At 34.2% G+C, this 20,526-nt stretch overlaps 2 protein-coding genes across 2 annotated transcripts in view; one reads left to right on the forward strand and one right to left on the reverse strand.

Moving 5' to 3' along the window:
• The first annotated feature begins 62 nt into the window (after positions 1–62).
• LOC107041605 (egl nine homolog 1) lies at positions 63–18,615 on the forward strand. Its single transcript, XM_015262225.2, has 5 exons — positions 63–1,218; positions 2,238–2,899; positions 16,306–16,425; positions 16,547–16,757; positions 17,337–18,615. Exons 1-5 carry the CDS (start codon positions 912–914, stop codon positions 17,357–17,359), a joined length of 1,323 nt encoding a protein of 440 aa, XP_015117711.1. The 5' UTR covers positions 63–911; the 3' UTR covers positions 17,360–18,615.
• The window catches only part of LOC107041604 (DNA polymerase epsilon subunit 2), a 6,721-nt gene continuing 4,807 nt past the window's right edge, over positions 18,613–20,526 (reverse strand). Inside the window, exons 4-5 of the mRNA XM_015262224.1 lie at positions 19,302–19,985; positions 18,613–19,132 (exon numbers count right to left, since the gene is read on the reverse strand). Of these exons, the coding sequence (XP_015117710.1) occupies positions 18,857–19,132; positions 19,302–19,985 (960 nt within the window). The 3' untranslated portion in view covers positions 18,613–18,856. The remainder of the gene's footprint in view (positions 19,133–19,301; positions 19,986–20,526) is intronic.

A 20,526-nucleotide genomic window follows, 5' to 3' on the forward strand; every position in this document is an offset into this window, starting at 1 on the left:
CCCTTTAAAAAACGCCTTAAAAATCCTGTTTACCGACGGAACCAGTCCCGCGATCGCTCCAGAGTCGATAAGGCAGCGCCGCCACCATCAGTGTCAATTAACCCTCAAAAGTGAGCCCTCGCTCCCCCAAAAAACACTCGCCCCCCTCAAAAACTTCTCCCTCGCCCCGGGGGCTCCCCACCCCCATCGCCCTGGCTCCCCGCGCCGTCAAAATAAAAACAATCGAAAAAAAAAACATCCTAACCTAAAAAATTTGACACAAAACCTCGGATCTCGGGAAAATTCATCTGACATTGATAAAAAATCCCAAAATCACCGAAAATTCCATCAAGGTCATCCAGTGGATCCGCGTGAAACAAAGGATAATTCGGAGAAAAAAAAATTTATCGAGAAAAATCAGAAAAAAGGAAAAAAACATTCTAAAACATTTGACACAAAACTTCGGATCTCGGAAAAATTCATCTGACATTGATAAAAAATCCCAAAATCACCGGGAATTCCCTCAAGGTCATCCAGTGGATCCGCGTGAAAAGAAGGATAATTCGGAGGAAAAAAAATTTTATCCAGAAAAATCGGAAAAAAGGAAAAAAACATCTTAACCTAAAAAATTTGACACAAAACCTCGGATCTCGGGAAAATTCATCTGACATTGATAAAAAATCCCAAAGTCACCGGAAATTCCCTCAAGGTCATCCAGTGGATCCACGTGAAAAGAAGGATAATTCGGAGAAAACAAATTTTTATCGAGAAAAATCGGAAAAAAGGGGCCGTGCTCAGTGTATGGAGGGGGCGACGAGGTGTATGTGACCCAGTGATACGTAAAAATGTCGTCCGAGTGCTCTCGAGGAAGTGAATAGACAGGTGGGGGTGGGGAAAAAGGCGAATTGAAGGAGCAGTTGGGCATTGAAAATATGTCAGCACCGACAGTCAGTCGTGCGCAGGCAGCCAGCGTTGTCGTGTCAAGTGTTGAGTGCGCAATATGCGGTTGTACGGATAGATTACTGAGGTGTTCGCGTTGCAAAAGTGTTGTTTACTGCACCAAAGAGCATCAGAAATTGGATTGGAAGCGGCATCGGGCCCATTGTCAGAAGAATAACGAGGATGGACTGTCGGGTGATACGTCTTCCTGCTTCAGCGGTAGACTTTCTAACCTAAGTGATAACATTGGCGAGGAGATTGAGAGGATACAGGGGGACAGTAGGAAGCTCGAGAGCACCAGTGAGTGATGATTAATTAATAATTGAGTCATTAGTTGTGTGGGAGTTATGACGATTTCGATTTATTGGTTTTTTGGGTTTGGGAAAGACGTGATATCTCCGGGAGGTGGGGAGATGGTGGAGCGAGAATTTTTGCGTTCGACAGGTGGGGAAATTTGCGGTGGAAACCACTGGTCGTGAACCCATTTTGCTTCAGTGGGTATTTTGGAAATGATGGAGAATGTTTTTTTGCTGTGAAGTGGGTTTTTTGGAGTTTTTTGGAAATATCTTGGAATCGAAGGGCGATGCAAAAATTTTTGTTAGGAGACTTTTTGTAGCCCTTAAAATTATCTATAAAAAAGGTTTCAATGAAAATTTCGCTATCAAGCTTCGCTCCGAAGATATTCAACAAAAACCAAAGTGAAATCCACTGAAAATTGACTCCACTCGTTTTATCACTCATCTTCAATTCGTAATATCTCATGATTGGTTGAGTAACATTTCAAAAATCAAGCGTCAATTAAAAGTTCTTTGTTCACCCTTCAAAATGAGCCCAGACTCATCAAAATCGCATCATTTAATCCCAAGATATCTATCACCTCACAATAAATGAATCCATCCCAAGAGTTCTGTTTTAATTTCACTTTCTTCAAAATATCTCTCCTGAATAAACGAGATGCAAAAATTCCATACGGCCCTTTTTTAGCCTTTAAAAATATCTTTAAAAAAGGTACCTATATTTTTCAATCTCTTTTCATTCCAAAAATATTCAACAAAAACCAAAGTGAAATCCACTAAAAATTGACTCAACTCATTTTACCACTCATGTTCAATTCCCAATATCTCAAGATTGGCTGAGTAAAATTAAAAAAATCAAACTTCAATTAAAAGTCCTCTGTTCCCCCTCCAAAATGAGCCCAAACTCATCAAAATCGCATCATTTGATCCCACAATAAACCCATCAAAATCTCCATCTGCCTCAAACTAAAACAATCCCTCCATGACCTTTAAATTAAATTCTCCCCTCGATTTATCCAACAGATTCAAAGCAGAGCCATTCGAATTCCACCCCCGAGGAACCCCCCAGTGACACCACCACCTCAACAGCCCGAAAGGCCTCGAAGAGTGGCTGGAGCTCGCCAATTCTCTACGAGGGAAGTGCAGAGGACACGATTCTTGGTGCTAGAGCTGAATCCCTGAACCCAACCCTCGGTGCCACCTCCTCCGAGGAAATAATCACCGACAATCATCCCCACCTCCACAACGGTATGAAAACCTTCCCCGAGGTGTCACTCAGTCGTGACGACGACTTCCTCCCGCCGTTCCTCCACAGAAACCGAAATAATTTCGAGGAATTTATCATCGACGACATCTGCAGAAATGTGATCAGGGACATGAATAAGTACGGTGTGTGTGTTGTGGACGATTTTCTGGGGGCTGACAAGTGTTTAACAGTGTTGGATGAGGTGCTGAATATGTACAGCGCTGGAGTGTTCAAGGATGGACAGTTGGTGTCTAACAAAGCTGGTGCTAAGGACTTGAAGACCATCAGGGGGGACCAGATCACGTGGCTCGATGGCAAGGAGAAACAGTGCCCCAACATTGGAATGCTCATTTCGCAGGTCGATGCCATTGTCATGAGGGCCAATAAGATGGATGACAATGGCAAGATGGGGAATTACAACATCAATGGGAGGACGAAGGTAATTCACCTTTTGACCATTTATTTTCACAATTTTTTCTTTTGTTTAAGGATGTTCTACACCCTTTCTGCCAAAATTCACGTTTTTTTAATTTTTCTGGCAAACTTATGATGGAATTGACGTGAAAAAATATAATGTTTTTGCGTTTTGTCATTATTTAATGACTGACGAAATTTTAAGGTGGTGCGAACATTTTCCTGCGTTTTCTCTAAACTTTTAAAAAGAATCACAAAACTAGAAAAAACGCATGAAAATTATCGCACCACTACGCAACTTCGTGAGCCATTAAAGAATGAGAAACCACAAAATCGTTATATTTTTTCACGTCACTCCCATCGATAATTTGCCAGAAAAATGAAAACAACGTCAATTTTGGCTAAAAGGGTGTCGAACATCCTTAAGGCCCGGGTGTACTATCGAATGTTATCTGGATTTTTTTCGTCTTTCGTAATCCAAAATTGTCAATTGAGGGGTACATCATGTAGAAATTCCCAAAAATTATGGTAGAATGATTTAAAAAAATGGAAAAAATTCTGAACTTTTTCAAAGAGCTTTTTTTATTGAGATTCAGGATAGTACACTCGGTACTATCGAATTGTTATCTGGATTTTTTTTATCTTTCGTAATCCAAAATTGTCACTTAGTGAATTATAACCGAAATTTACTGGACTCTGACATGAGATGTTTGACATGAGAGTCATGAGAAAAGACCCGATAGTTCTCGAGAAAATCTTCATTTTGTCGTAGGAAGTTTTCAACATTTTTAGAACAAAATGATGTTTTTTTATCATTTTGTTTAATTGTGATTCTCTCGGATTGAAATGCATAGAGAGGGATTTATTTAGAGTGGACAATAACGGAAATTTTATCAGCTTTGAAATGAGCCTTGACTCGTTAGAAAATTCCTAATAGTTCTCGAGAAAATTTTAGATTTGTCCTAGGAAGTTTCCAACATTTTTAGAGCAAAATTCTGTATTTTTACAATTTTTTATTTTTTTAAATTATTTACTCAGCTTGAGGTGCCTTCAAAGGTATTTATTTAATGTGGATTATAACGACAATGACACGTTATTGACTAGAAAATTCCCAATAGTCTTCGAGAAAATCCATATTCAATATTTTTACAATTTTTCATTTTGTTTGATTGTAATTATTTCGTGTTTGGATGCATCAAAAACGATGTTTTTTATTTATGTAGCGTGAAACGTAACAAAAATTTGATTAGCTTTCAAATGAGCTTTGACGCGAAAAATTTCCAATAATTTTAACATCGTTATAACAAAGTTTGGATTTTTCACAATTTTTTCTATTGCTTAATTCTTATTCTCTCAGGTGGAGGTGCATTCAAAGGTATTTTATTGGGAGTGAATTACAACAGAAGTTTTCTTGGCTTTGAAATGCAAAGTCATCCATCAGAAAAATCGAAAGACTTATCGAGAAAATCCTAATTTTGTACTAGCAAGTTTCCAACATTTTCAGAACAAAATTCTGGATTTTTACATTTTTTCTTTTGTTCAATTGTAATTATCTCAGGTTGGGATGCATCAAAAGAGATTAGTTTAGAGTCATTTTTAACTGAAATTTTGTCAGCTTTCAGATGAGCCTCGACTCGTTGGAAAATTCCCAATCGTTCCCCAGGAAATCCTATTTTTGCTTTAGGAAGATTGCAACATCTTCATTAGAGTATTCTGTATTTTCACAATTTCTTGTTTCGTTCAATTGCAATCATCTCAGGTTGGAATGGCTCAAAAGAATTTTATTTGAGGTGAATCACAACGGGAATGAGACGTAATTTGTTGAATAATTCCCGATGATTCTCAAGAAAATTCTACTTTTTCATTACGAAGTTTTAACATCTCGAGACGAAGAATTTCGAATTCACCAATTCTTTCCTTTATTAAACCTCCATTATCCCAGCTCGTACTGCATAAAAAATCCTTTATTTGTAGCAAAATATAATGGAAATTTTATCACTTTTATAACGAGCTCTGACTCATTAAAAAAGCCCGCACAGCTTTCGAGAAAATCAGACTTTTATATCGGAAGATATTTTCCCTGTTATTTTTGTTATTTTCTATATTTTAAATTATTTTTTCATTATTTTTAGGTGATATTTATGTGAGTTCAGCTATAAGTTCTTGGATATAATTTCCTTTCTCTGTGCAGCTATAGTTTCTTGATTTCTGTGTTTCAATTATTAATTTTCGTGTGAAGAAAAGTTATATCAATATATACATATATATTTGTATCTTTTTTATGGTAGGCTTCGGTGGGCTTTTTTGCCTGACGTTTTAATAAATAAACAAGGTTTACAAGAAACATCTTCTCAATTTTCACTTCTAAAAAATCATCGTAATCACTCTCTCCTTCAATCTCCCTTTCCCCTCCACCTAATGCATAAAAAAAGACTTATTTATAGCATTTTGGATAGGAGATTTCCCCAGCTTTCTAATGAGCCAGCTCATCACCAAATTCCCCCCAATTTCTCTGAAAATCCATTCCATCTGGAGTTGAACGACTGAAACACCAGTTTTTTCGGAAATCGATTTCTGGAAAATTCTGAATATGAATCATTTCGTTACGATTTCGAACAAATGATTTTTGTGGTGAAAAATTGATTGTTTATAAATTATTTATAGAAAGTGCTCGTAATTTTTAATAATTGAACTTTTTTCATTATTGCGCTATAGATTCCACCGTTTTCAGTCGTCAAATTTGTCAATTGCGCAAGAAATATTTGAGAAAAATCATGAATATTCAGCGAATTAAAGACAATAATGATAAATTTTTTTAAATTTGTCATTTAGAAATAAATGATTGAAATTGTTTAAACCTTCGGAAACCGATTTCTGGAAAAGTCTGAATATGAATAAATTTGTTACGATTTCGAACAAATGATTTTTATGGTGAAAAATTGATTGTTTATAAATTATTTATAGAAAGTGCTCGTAATTTTTAATAATTGCAATTTTTTAATTATTGCGTTATAGATTCCACCGTTTTCAGCCGTCAAATTTGTCAATTGCAAAAGAAATATTTTTTAAAAAATCATGAATATTCAGCGAATCAAAAACAATAATAATAAATTTTTTTAAATTCGTTTTTTATCAATAAATTATTTATTTATAAATAATTTGTTTATTTGTCATTTTTTTAAATTCGTCATTTAGAAATAAATGATTGAAATTGTTTAAACTTTCAGAAACCGATTTCTGGAAAATTCTGAATATGAATAAATTTGTTACGATTTCGAACAAATGATTTTTATGGTGAAAAATTGATTGTTTATAAATTATTTATAGAAAGTGCTCGTAATTTTTAATAATTGCAATTTTTTAATTATTGCGTTATAGATTCCACCGTTTTCAGCCGTCAAAATTGTCAATTGCAAAAGAAATATTTTTTAAAAAATCATGAATATTCTGCGAATTAAAAACAATAATGATATATTTTTTAAAATTCGTTATTTAACAATAAATTATTTATTTATAAATAATTTGTTTATTTGTCATTTTTTTAAATTTGTCATTTAGAAATAAATGATTGAAATTGTTTAAACTTTCGGAAACCGATTTCTGGAAAATTCTGAATATGAATAAATTTGTTACGATTTCGAACAAATGATTTTTATGGTGGAAAATTGATTATTTATAAATCATTTATAGAAAATGCTCGTAATTTTTAATAATTGCAATTTTTTAATTATTGCGCTATAGATTCCACCGTTTTCAGTCGTCAAATTTGTCAATTGCGCAAGAAATATTTGAGAAAAATCATGAATATTCAGCGAATTAAAGACAATAATGATATATTTTTTAAAATTCGTTATTTAACAATAAATTATTTATTTATAAATAATTTGTTTATTTGTCTTTTTTTTTAAATTTGTCATTTAGAAATAAATGATTGAAATTGTTTAAACTTTCAGAAACCGATTTCTGGAAAATTCTGAATATGAATAAATTTGTTACGATTTCGAACAAATGATTTTTATGGTGGAAAATTGATTGTTTATAAAATATTTATAGAAAATGCTCGTAATTTTTAATAATTGCAATTTTTTAATTATTGCGTTATAGATTCCACCGTTTTCAGCCGTCAAAATTGTCAATTGCAAAAGAAATATTTTTTAAAAAATCATGAATATTCAGCGAATCAAAAACAATAATGATATATTTTTTAAAATTCGTTATTTAACAATAAATTATTTATTTATAAATAATTTGTTTATTTGTCATTTTTTTAAATTTGTCATTTAGAAATAAATGATTGAAATTGTTTAAACTTTCAGAAACCGATTTCTGGAAAATTCTGAATATGAATAAATTTGTTACGATTTCGAACAAATGATTTTTATGGTGGAAAATTGATTGTTTATAAATTATTTATAGAAAATGCTCGTAATTTTTAATAATTGCAATTTTTTAATTATTGCGTTATAGATTCCACCGTTTTCAGCCGTCAAATTTGTCAATTGCAAAAGAAATATTTTTTAAAAAATCATGAATATTCAGCGAATCAAAAACAATAATAATAAATTTTTTTAAATTCGTTTTTTATCAATAAATTATTTATTTATAAATAATTTGTTTATTTGTCATTTTTTTAAATTCGTCATTTAGAAATAAATGATTGAAATTGTTTAAACTTTCAGAAACCGATTTCTGGAAAATTCTGAATATGAATAAATTTGTTACGATTTCGAACAAATGATTTTTATGGTGGAAAATTGATTGTTTATAAATTATTTATAGAAAATGCTCGTAATTTTTAATAATTGCAATTTTTTAATTATTGCGCTATAGATTCCACCGTTTTCAGTCGTCAAATTTGTCAATTGCGGAAGAAATATTTTTAAAAAAATCATGAATATTCAGCGAATTAAAGACAATAATGATATATTTTTTTAAATTCGTCATTTAGAAATAAATGATTGAAATTTTTTAAACTTTCGGAAACCGATTTCTGGGAAATTCTGAATACGAATCAATTGGTTACGAGTTCGAAAAAATGATTTTTATGGTGAAAAATCCATTCCATCTGGAGTGGAACGACTGAAACGCCAGTTTTTTGGGCGTGAATCATTATCAAATCTCTCCAAACACCTTGTGTGTAAACAGTTGTCTCGGGCACACATTTGCACTCGCTCCTACTTGCTTTTCTGATAGTTGCAACTCACAAAGTGCCGTCAGTCACGTACGCCATTACCCCTTCACTCTCCCCATCTCCCCTCTCTCTCTCTCTCTCTCCCTCGTCACCTTGCATCATTGAGCATTTATTCTCGAATCCGTGCATCACGGGCATCCACCGGTCATTTAGATCATCAGCCAGCCCACGTGTTTCTCTCGTCGAGTGGATACTATGTGTTATTTTGGCACTCGTTTTCTGATGGCGTGAGCGAATTAAAGGCTCATGATTTCCGGCACTTTCAACTAGAGATGCGAAGTGACATCACGAATGCAAAATCGTCAGGTCACGAAAATATGACCGTCATTGACAGTCATGTCTTCTCTTGTCAATAAAACGATCAGATAAAATTTTTTCATTGAGAAATTATCTATATGGGTTGGGGTAAAACGGACACTTTTGACTTTTTTTTAAATTTTAATGGGGGTTGAAATGTTGATACAATTTAATAACTTTTTTTTTCAATGCGAAGAACAATTCTTTCCTTGAGACGAGCCTAAACTGAGCTCAATTGATCAATTTGTTTCTGAGTTATGAATAATTTTAAAAAAGTCTAAAGTGTCCGTTTTACCCCATCCTCCCCTAGATGCGACATGACGGTCATTTTTTTCCGTCTCATAAAATTTTGTCATGTTTTGCCATGTTTCGTCACAATTGTCCATCAGTTCATTACCCACTTCGTAGTTCATTAACTACTTCGGGGTGACATCGGGTTACGGTTTCGCCAACTTTCAGATAAAATCAGAAAAGAAAATTTCCACATCTTACATGACGGGAGTTTGGGGTAAAACGGACACTTTTGACTTTTTTTTAAATTTTAATGGGGGTTGAAATGTTGATAAAATTTAATAATTTTTTTTTTCAATACGAAGAACAATTCTTTCCTTTGAGACGATCCTAAACTGAGCTCAATTGATCAATTTGTTTCTGAGTTATGAATAATTTTTAAAAAGTCTAAAGTGTCCGTTTTACCCCATCCTCCCCTAGATGCGACATGACGGTCATTTTTTTCCGTCTCATAAAATTTTGTCATGTTTTGCCATGTTTCGTCACAATTGTCCATCAGTTCATTACCCACTTCGTAGTTCATTAACTACTTCGGGGTGACATCGGGTTACGGTTTCGCCAACTTTCAGATAAAATCAGAAAAGAAAATGTCCACATCTTACATGACGGGAGGTTGGGGTAAAACGGACACTTTTGACTTTTTTTTTTAATTTTAATGGGGGTTGAAATGTTGATAAAATTTAATAATTTTTTTTTTCAATACGAAGAACAATTCTTTCCTTTGAGACGATCCTAAACTGAGCTCAATTGATCAATTTGTTTTTGAGTTATGAATAATTTTTAAAAAGTCTAAAGTGTCCGTTTTACCCCATCCTCCCCTAGATGCGACATGACGGTCATTTTTTTCCGTCTCATAAAATTTTGTCATGTTTTGCCATGTTTCGTCACAATTGTCCATCAGTTCATTACCCACTTCGTAGTTCATTAACTACTTCGGGGTGACATCGGGTTACGGTTTCGCCAACTTTCAGATAAAATCAGAAAAGAAAATCTTATATGACGCCACCACTTGGATGCGATATGATCGTCATAACGAAAGTCGGTACCATTTTTGTCATGTGACAGTAATTAGCCATTCGTGGATAGAAGATCGATTATATAGATCTAAAAACGAATAATTAGTGCGAAAAAAAAAATTTATTGTTCGTTTGCCCGAAAACGCTTAAAATGCCAAAAACAGTCCAGGGCCTCCAATTTTTGAGCTACAAAGGATTTTTTTTTTTCAAAATTTTCGGAAAAATATGTGGAACAACAATTACGAGCTATTTTTTTATAAAACGAATTCATCTGCAGTGTTTTGGAACGGAAATATTGTCAGATTCCCAAAGAAACATGAATAATCCCAAAAGTTCTCAATGGTTATCACGAAAATTTAACTTTGGCCTCAGGTGTTTTATTCAAATTTCCCTAAAATCGAAATTGAATTGATTTTGTCGCCGTCTCGTAACCTTCGACAAGGTGAATCCTCTGATTGCGAGTGCTATAGATCCAGGAGATTATCAATCAGATAAATATCGAGAGGATGTTTACACATTAAAGATGAAAAGGGACAGATTGAGGAATTCATTCAGGGAATTCGCTGTGGGAAAATAAATAATTTCGCTCTTTATTTTCATGAGGAAGTGAGAGGACTAGCGCTTTTATTTCTTTCTCGCATGACTACGTCAGTGGTTTAAAATTAGTCACGACCTCGAGGACAGGAGGCTGCAGGAAAAGTCGATGCTTCTATTCGAAAACACGGGGAATACCGCGTTATTCGCTGTGTTCGGCGTAGATAATCCTCTGGATTTTTATCTCCGTTTTTCATTTTCTTGAGTTTTTATGGGTTTTGAGGGGGAGAGGGGCGGGAGAAACACTGAGGTGGGGAACACTGATGACATTGAGGCAGGTCAGTCATTCATAAATCGGCGATTGGGACTCCGCAACCTTCAGACGTCCCCGTTTGGCGAGAAACGTTTGAGAGCGAGGGATATTTAATGAACGGAGAGAATTTCTTCTTGTTTGAGGGGGTTATCTCGAGAGGAGATGGCTCTAGGGGAAAATATTATGAGACTTTTTTATGGGGAATTTTCCAAACTAATAAAAATATCTTTTGATATTTTTTCCTGAAATCAGCTGTTCGCGAGATAATTTAAGAAATAGTGGGAAGGTTTTTTCTTGTTTAGAAAATTTTTGTTTAGTAGTTGGGAGATTGAGGAGTAATTATCTGCGATGGGAGTGCATCTAGGGGGAAATATCATATGATAATTTATTTAGCGAATTTCGTGTGCTACAAAAAAGGTCGTTAGATGTTTTCTCGTAAAATAACTCCTTCGTGAGATAAATCCAAAAATAATGAGACTGTCTTTTTTGTTTGGAAGATTCTTCTTTAGTAATTGGGGAATTATGGGGTTATTATCTGGGGCAGGAGTGGGTCTAGGGGAAAATATCATAAGACTTTTTTGTGAGGAATTTTCGTAACTAATAAAAATATCTTTTGATATTTTTTCCTCAAATCAGCTGTTCGCGAGATAATTTAAGAAATAGTGGGAAGGTTTTTTCTTGTTTAGAAAATTTTTGTTTAGTAGTTGGGAGATTGAGGAGTAATTATCTGCGATGGGAGTGCATCTAGGGGGAAATATCATACGACAATTTATTTAGCGAATTTCGTGTGCTACAAAAAAGGTCGTTAGATGTTTTCTCGTAAAATAACTCCTTCGTGAGATAAATCCAAAAATAATGAGACTGTCTTTTTTGTTTGGAAGATTCTTCTTTAGTAATTGGGGAATTATGGGGTTATTATCTGGGGCAGGAGTGGGTCTAGGGGAAAATATCATAAGACTTTTTTGTGAGGAATTTTCGTAACTAATAAAAATATCTTTTGATATTTTTTCCTCAAATCAGCTGTTCGCGAGATAATTTAAGAAATAGTGGGAAGGTTTTTTCTTGTTTAGAAAATTTTTGTTTAGTAGTTGGGAGATTGAGGAGTAATTATCTGCGATGGGAGTGCATCTAGGGGGAAATATCATATGATAATTTATTTAGCGAATTTCGTGTGCTACAAAAAAGGTCGTTAGATGTTTTCTCGTAAAATAACTCCTTCGTGAGATAAATCCAAAAATAATGAAACTGTTTTTTTTTGTTAGGAAGATTCTTTTTTAATAATTGGGGAATCGTGGGGTAATTATTCAGGGAACGGGTGGGTTTAGGGGAAAATATCATAAGACTTTTTTTGTGGGGAATTTCCTTACCTAAAAGAAATGTATTTTGATATTTTCCCCTAAATTCCCCCGTTCGTCAGGTAAATTCAAAAATAGTGAATGGGTTTTTTTGGGAAATTCAATTCCCTAAAAGAAGTTATTAGACATTTTCTCGTAAAACTACGCCTTCTTTAGACAAATCCAAAAATAATGGAAAGCATTTTCACTTCTTTGCAAAATTTTTGTTCATAAATTGGATAATTACCTCGTCAATGAGCGTTTCTAAGAGGAAATGTCAAAAAATCTTTTTTAAATTCCTTTTAAAAAAATCTCAATGGGACAAAACGATAAAAATCCACGAAAGTCCACAGGATTTCTTTGAAAATTGGTTCACTTATTAGTTTAAATATTTTCCAACACCCGAGAAATTCCGGGGAATCCACCAAACAATAGAATTATCTTATCAGCTGAGTGAAATAATTTTGCCAGTTTTTCCTCGTGCAGTTTTAGTGGCAGAGTCTAACATTGACATTTTCATTTTACAAAGCTGTGACTTTTTTCCTCATCCCCAGCTGAAGCATTATCAAGTATTTTTAATTGAGAGTCTGATGTAACGAAGTCATTTATCCTCTGAAGGTGACATTTATTATTGCATGGGAATAAAAAATGAGAAGTGTTGGGAATAGGAAGAAATGATGAGGCACTCCGTTTTAATTCTCTCGACTACTGATGATTGGAGTGTGGCGGGTTTTTGGGGCGTGTTGTTTACTCTCGGGAGATGTAGAAGTGCACGTAGGCCAGCCGTCAATTTTGACTGATAAAAAATATCCCGGTGTTTCGGGGAGGTGGAGGAGGTTTCAGTGACGTGGAGGTGAAAAATATTTTTTTAATTTTATTGTTTACGAAAAATTATATTGATTTTTTTCCCTACAATCTAATGGGGTTTCTAGATGATTAAAACCATATTAACGAAGATAAGCTGAATTTTATTGAATTTTTCACTTGTCAATTCTCTAATTATTTTGGGAATTAGTGGATTTATGAAAAAATGTCATAGATGTTTTTTGCAGGAAATTTTATTCGCCACAAAAAACTTTTTGTAACATTTTCACATAAATGTTGACATATTCCCCAAAAATATTCATTAAGAAGATAGAAACTATAGTAATGGAAATAAGTTGAATTTTATAGAATCTTTCACTCATAAATTCTCTAATTATTGCGGTAATTAGTGGATTTATGAAAAAATGTCATAGATGTTTTTTGCAGGAAATTTTATTCGCCACAAAAAATTTTTTGTAACATTTTCTCATAAATGTTGACATATTCCCCAAAAATATTCATTAAGAAGATAGAAACTATAGTAATGGAAATAAGTTGAATTTTATAGAATCTTTCACTCATAAATTCTCTAATTATTGCGGTAATTAGTGGATTTATGAGAAAATGTCATAGATGTTTTTTGCAGGAAATTTTATTCGCCACAAAAAATTTTTTGTAACATTTTCTCATAAATGTTGACATATTCCCTAAAAATATTCATTAAGAAGATAGAAACTATATTAATGGAAATAAGTTGAATTTTATAGAATCTTTCACTGATAAATTCTATAATTATTGCGGTAATTAGTGGATTTATGAGAAAATGTCATAAATGTTTTTTGCAGGAAATTTTATTCGCCACAAAAAATTTTCTGTGACATTTTCTCATAAATGCTGACATTATTTCCTAAAACCATTCATAAAGAAGAGAAAAACCATATTAATGAAGTTAAGTTGAATTTTATTGAATTTTTCACTTGTCAATTCTCTAATTATTTTGGGAATTAGTGGATTTATGAGAAAATGTCCCAGATGTTTCTTACAGGAAATTTTATTCTCCACAAAAAAATTTCTGTGACATTTTCTCATAAAGAATGACATTATTCTCGAAAAATTTTCATTAAGAAGATAAAAACCATATTAATGAAGATAAATTGAATTTTATAGAATCTTTCACTCATAAATTCTATAATTATTGCGGTAATTAGTGGATCTATGACACAATCTCATGGATGTTTTTGCGCGAAATTTTATTCACCACAAAAAAATTTTCGTGACATTTTCTCATAAATATTGACATTATTCTCTAAAAATATTCATTAAGAAGATAGAAACTAGTATATTAATGGAGATAAGTTGAATTTTATAGGATCTTTCACTCATAAATTCTATAATGATTTCGGTAATTAGTGATTTTATGAGGAAATTTTACAGATGTTTGTAGGAACATTTGTTCTCTCCAAAAAAGTCTATTGCCATTAACGAGATAAAAATCAAATTAACGGAGATGAATTGAAATTTATTGAATTATTGTCTCGTTAATTATGCAATTATTTCGGTAATGAGTAAATTTGTGAGACAATGTCACAGATGTTTTTTGTCGGAAATATTATTCTCTACAAAAAATTATCTTGACCTTTTTCTCTGAAATCATTCATTGATAAGATGAAAACCAATTAAACGAAGATGAATTGAAATTTATTGAATTTTTCATTTATAAAATCCCTAATTATCTCGATAATGAATATATTTACGAGAAAATGTCATCAATATTTTTTTCTGGGAAATTTTATTCTCTACAAAAAATGTCTTCTCACATTTTCCTCTAAAACCGCTCATTACCCGGATAATCAGGTTTTTGATAATATTATCGCGAGAGAAGACCATTTAGACGACGATTCACACTTGAAACGCAGACGAAGAATCAAGGTTACAGCGGGAAATGGGTCAAGGCTCAAGATTTACGAAGACGCGTGGCCTTCCCCTCTCGCCGCACTTGTCGGAGTCCCTTGACGCATCCGATCCTTGCGACCAGAACGTTTATCCCTGATATTAATTCTGTGGAACGCAATAAGTTCGATTCGAAATTTTATGCGATTGTGCATTTACGTCGTTAATGAGCGATTCTAAGAGGAAATGTGATAAGAAATTTTTCGTCGGAAATTCAATTCTCCGCAAAAAATGTTCTATGACATTTTCCCCTAAAATCCGTCATTAACGAGATAATTGAATTTATTCTGCGGGAAAAAGAAAAAAAAAACATGCATGCGTGAAATAAAACTTCAAACTAAAATTGAATTCGAATGGAGTGAAAAGAAAAGGGAAAAAAAGGTAATTATAGTCGACAGTTTCCTCGAAGTTTCAACGGTAGTTTGAACCCCCTAGACATAACATGCAACTCCGTTTTGAGAGTTTTTTCTGTCAAATCCATGAGTCACTGGCGTGTTTTATTGATCAATGGGCAGCCACTAGTCTCGTGTGGTCAGTTGTGGTCGATTAAATTCCGTGTGAGTCACGGTGAATTCACACCCAAGATCATGCTCCGAACGTTGTGGATGGTTCTTCACGATTTTCCCATTGCTCCGTACTTTTTCATCGAAGGGAAACAGTTGGGAGTGACGTAATGGGACACGTGTGGCTGGGAGCACGTAGACCCAGTGAAAGTCCTTTAAATTCGGAGGTTTCCTCACGTAGTCCAAGTCGTTCATGCGCATGGAATAGAATAGGAATAGAGCGGATAGGGCATTTTTCGAGATTGGAGGTCCATTTTTTGATAGGAAATTTTGTTTTTAATCCAACAGCGTTGATGAAATATTGAATTATCTCGTTAATGAGTCATTTCAGGAGCTAACGTCAAAGAATATTTTTTATAGAAAATTGAATTTCCTGCAAAAAAAATCTATTGACATTTTTTCGTAGAGCCACTCATTACCGAGATAATTCAATAATTGAGAAATTGTTTATTCAATTGATTTCGATGGAAATTTCTATTTGAATTCAACAGTGTTTATAAAAAATTGGATTATCTCGATAATGAGTGATTCTAGGAGAGAATGTCTAGAGACGATTCCCCCTGGACTCAACAGTTCTTGAGATAGTAGAGGAATAGTACTTGAAAATGTTTTCAAAATACGGAAAAGTGAGAACTAAACGTTCAACAGGAATTAAACAAATCATAGAACAATGAAATTGTCTCTGAAAATATTACACTCAGGTCTACGTCACTTGTAACCGCAGATGACCGGATTGACCCCGACGGTGTTATTTACGAAGTAATAAATTAATAGTGTGAGTGAGGAAAATTGTAGGAGAATTCTTTGAATCTAAAAGTTATTTCACACGTATGTTTCTATCTCACGAACGAATGGGTTCAGAAGAAAATGGGAAAAGACCTTTCTGTGGATGAGAAAATTTTTCACTAAAAATGTCTTGATATTTTCCCCTCAAACCACTCATTAACGAGATGATCCACTAATCAACAGAGAGGAATTAATCAACTTGATGCACAATTCATCACTTGGGCTTTGTTAATTACGTAATTATCTCGTTAATGAGTGACTCTAGGAAAAAATACTGAAAAACCTTCCAACCATTCTTTATTCCCGAATTAAAATTGACTATTTGATTTAATCTGATTCTTTCGTTTTTCAGGCAATGGTCGCTTGTTACCCAGGATATGGCTCTCATTACGTTAAACATGTGGACAATCCAAATCGTGATGGAAGATGTATCACAGCTATTTATTACCTCAATAAAGATTGGGATATAAAGGTGAATACTAGAAATAAAAAAAATGAGCTAATGAAAATAAAAGTGGAAGTGAAGAATGGAAAAACGAAAAATTGAGTAGAAAATTAATAAAATGTTGTGGGAATATGATTAAATTGTTTAGAAAAATGGAGGACTCTTGAGGATATTCCCAGAGGGCTGGAGGGATCAGGTCGCGGATATCCAGCCTCTCTTCGACAGACTCTTGTTCTTCTGGTCTGACAGGAGGAATCCTCACGAGGTCCAGCCAGCTTACAAAACGAGATATGCCATTACACTCTGGTATTTCGATGCTGAGGAGAGGACTCAAGCTTGCCGGAGATATCAGAGAGAACGTATGTACATTTTTTGATGATTCAAGGACATAAATGGAGATAATTATGGAGTAGATAGTAAAATTTGATGAGTTGAATTGAACATTTCCCTTTAAATTTTACAATTCCTTCCACATGAGTAGTTTTAGGTGAAAATGGCAGAGGACAATTTTTTCGAGAATTAAATTTTCTGTAAAAAGTCTCCTGTGAGATTTTCCCTTAAAACCATTCATTGAAGAGATAATTTCTTAAGTAATCAATTAAGAATTTTTTTTTCTCTTCTCTTTTAATTTTTTTTTTCTTCTTTTGTATGAAAAGTTGTATAAACTTATTTGTTTTTGAGCTAAATAAAATAATAATAATAATAATAAATGAGGACAAATGACTTTCTGTTAATCATCCACTTAATTATCTCATTAACGAGTAATTTTAGGCGATAATTCTATAATTAATAAAGAGAGATGAATCAACTCATCAATTTCATAATTTTATAGCAGAATAAAGCAACAATTACCTTTCAAAAATGACGAAAAATCATAAAAAAATTAAGAAAACCCTCATTCATACTAATTAATTAAACAATGTTTTTTTTTATTTTAGGGGAAGTGCCACCACGGTCATGAAATGCAGTATCACCTCGACCGAAAAATCATCATCTCATCCGCTCTTCCCTCCCCCCCTCTCATTTCCCTCACGTGAGGTAGGAACAGAAGATTTGTAAATAAATAATTAAGTAAACAGAGCACTGGTACATAAACGTCACGTATTAATTATGTATTGAAACGAAGACTCTGAGCAAAAAGTGCAATGTTGGATAAACAATGGAAATGCAATCCCACAGTGTTGATCACCGCTCTTCCTCGATTAACTAATCTTAGGGATTGAAAATGAGTGTTGGGCCAGTAGAATAATTTTTTTTCTTCACATTTTTAACGCAATTATTTCATTGTTGATGATGGACGAGAATTCATTGATAAATTGTGGCAGAGAATTGAAGGAATTTATTGATTAATCAACCAGACGTGTCGAATTTAAATTATCTCTTGTATTTTGTAGTTGTGGAGTAGAAAAGGAAATATTTTGCGAATAAATGGAACCGATGGATTGAAAAAATAGAAGAGAAAAACGATTTTTGATGGAAAAAGTTGAATAATTGACAATGACGAAAAAATTTATTTTCGAAGTCGCGAATATCTCCGGAATCGTTGGGTCTAGGGGAAAATGTCAGGAGACACTTTTTGCTGGAAATTTAATTCTCTACGAAAAAGGTGTTTTGATGTTTTTCGATAAAACCAGTGGTTATCGGGATATTTGCGAAATGAGCTGGACGAAATTTTGCGAATTCGTTTTTTCTGCATATTTGGTTTATTTAATTACAAGATAATTGCTTAGACTGCACGTTTTGTGTCCCAATGATAAACAACTTGTCGATTAGTCATCGAGAGCCACAGACTGATGTGAATCGAGTGTTGGAACGATAGCTTTTCATTTTGTACAGTGAAAAATATTAAAATGATCTAAAGATGATGGGAAAATCAAATTTACCTCACTAATGATTATTGTACGAATACTTTTGTATTTTCAGCACTATAATTTTCCTCTCACCTCTCACGCAATTTTTCAGGCTGAAAGTATCTCAGTATCGAGTTCAATACGAATGTTTAAATTATTGATTAAGAATAAGTTTTTCGCTGATTTTTTCAAATTTAATTTGTGAAAAATCAGATATTATATTATTAATTAACTCAATTAATTATAAATAATGTTGTTAATTACTTAAGTTATGGAAGGAAGTTATGCCTCATCAGAGTATTGTAAAACTGAACATAGAAAAGATTTTATTACGAGCGATTGAATAAATACTGTACAGAGAACATTACTTACACTTTTTTTATTTCACTTTTGGGTAATTATCTCCGTAATTAGTGAATTTAGGTGGAAATTTCAAAGAACATTTTTTGTAGAGAATTCAATTTCCGACAAAAAAGTTTTTCTGAGAATTTTTCATAAACTCGCTAATTAACGAGATAAATGGATAATCAAGAAACAGTTCATTATTGATTCAGTGTTTAATCACTTTAGTATAAAAATAATCATCGATTATTGCCGAATGGATTAGTTCACATATCTTCGGTATCATTCGGAAGCTCGCAGTCTTCGACTTCATCGGTCCCTGGTCTGTACACTTTGAACGAGAAATTATTCCTGGGGAATGTCCCCGGATTCAGTACTTGACAGTCATCGACTTTTGTGGTGTATTGTTGGGAATGATCAGCTACGATGATCAGGTCGGGTGTTGGAAACAGCTGGAGTGCATGGTCGTGCCTCCAGTATACTGGAACCACTGGGAGACTCATCGGGGCCAGGTGGGACTGAGAAATCATCGTTTTCGCGTACTGAAATCAATGCAAAAAAATTGTTCTTTACAGTCAAAAATTCGAGATAACATTCGAAAGATAATACACCCGGGCCTTAAAACCAATTAATCAACGATTAATGAAGTTCTAATTTGAACCTCGCTGAAAGCGACTTTTCCTGAAACATAAATTTCCTCAAAAAACTCACGTGATCGTAGAAATTCCCCTGCTCCGGATACTTCAGAGTGTTTCTGCACATTTTGGCGATCATGTCCTCCCTGAAAACCACAATTTCCTTCGTGCAGTACTGAATCCTGCAGGGGTTCCCAGCCAGAACAGCCGCAGGGACCTTCCTCCTGAAGTCCTCCAGGATTTTCCTGGGGAGAGGACCTCGTGGAAGGATTTTGGCGGCCCCCAGGTCCTGGGGTCCAGGAACAAAAACAAATTTCGACGTGTTTTTTATCTCCTCATAGCTCTCGATGAGTTCTGCCAGATGTCTGAAGCCCTCCTGCAGCTTTTTCCCACTGGAGACGTTCGGAGGGCACGAGAGGAAGTGCCCGCAGATGATGAAGGCAATGGGGGGATCGTCTGAGTAGCCCTCGAGGATGACCCTGAATTTTTCGAGGACCTCTGCGTTGTCCAGCCACAGTTCCGAGATTATGACGATCATGTCTGTGTGGTGGGCTTCCTGGTGCCTCTGGAGCTTCTCGGAGCACTTGAGAGAGGTCTTATGGGGCCCTCCGAAGGTGTTCTCAGTGCCGAAGGAGGCCCTCAAGTCCGCCGAGGGCTCAGTCGGGGGCAGGTGGATCCTCTTGACCTCCAGGACGCCGTCCTCGTAGTAGCCATGGGCTATCACTATGCAGCCCTCTGTTATCAAACCTTCGTCGAAGACTTAAGGTTTAGTTGTTAAGGATTTCTTTTCTTATTGAAGGAAAACATTGAACTTCTTGCAAGAACATTTCTTGATATTAACAAGAGCGTAATTAACAAAGCTCAAGTGATGAATTGTGCATCAAGTTGATTAATTTCTCTCTGTTGATTAGAGAATCGTCTCGTTAATGAGTGGTTTTGGGGGAAAATATCAAGACATTTTTAGTGAAAATTTTTTCGTCCACAGAAAGGTCTTTTCACATCCATTCTGTCATCAAATCTTCATCGAAGACTTGATGGTTTATTTCTTAAGGATTTTTTTTGTGGATGGAGGAGAGAATTAAATTTTTTACAAGAACGTCTCTTGACATTGCGCCCTAGAATCACTCATTAACGAGATAATTACGTAATTAACAAAGCACAAGTGATGAATTGTGCATCAAGTTGATTAATTCCTCTCTGTTGATTAGTGGATCATCTCGTTAATGAGTGATTTTAGGGGAAAATATCAAGACATTTTTAGTGAAAAATTTTCTCATCCACAGAAAGGTCTTTTCCCATTT

This window comes from Diachasma alloeum, unplaced genomic scaffold, assembly GCF_001412515.2.
Source record: "Diachasma alloeum isolate Michigan unplaced genomic scaffold, Dall2.0 Dall_scaffold_00368, whole genome shotgun sequence".
NCBI classification, from domain to species: domain Eukaryota; kingdom Metazoa; phylum Arthropoda; class Insecta; order Hymenoptera; family Braconidae; genus Diachasma; species Diachasma alloeum.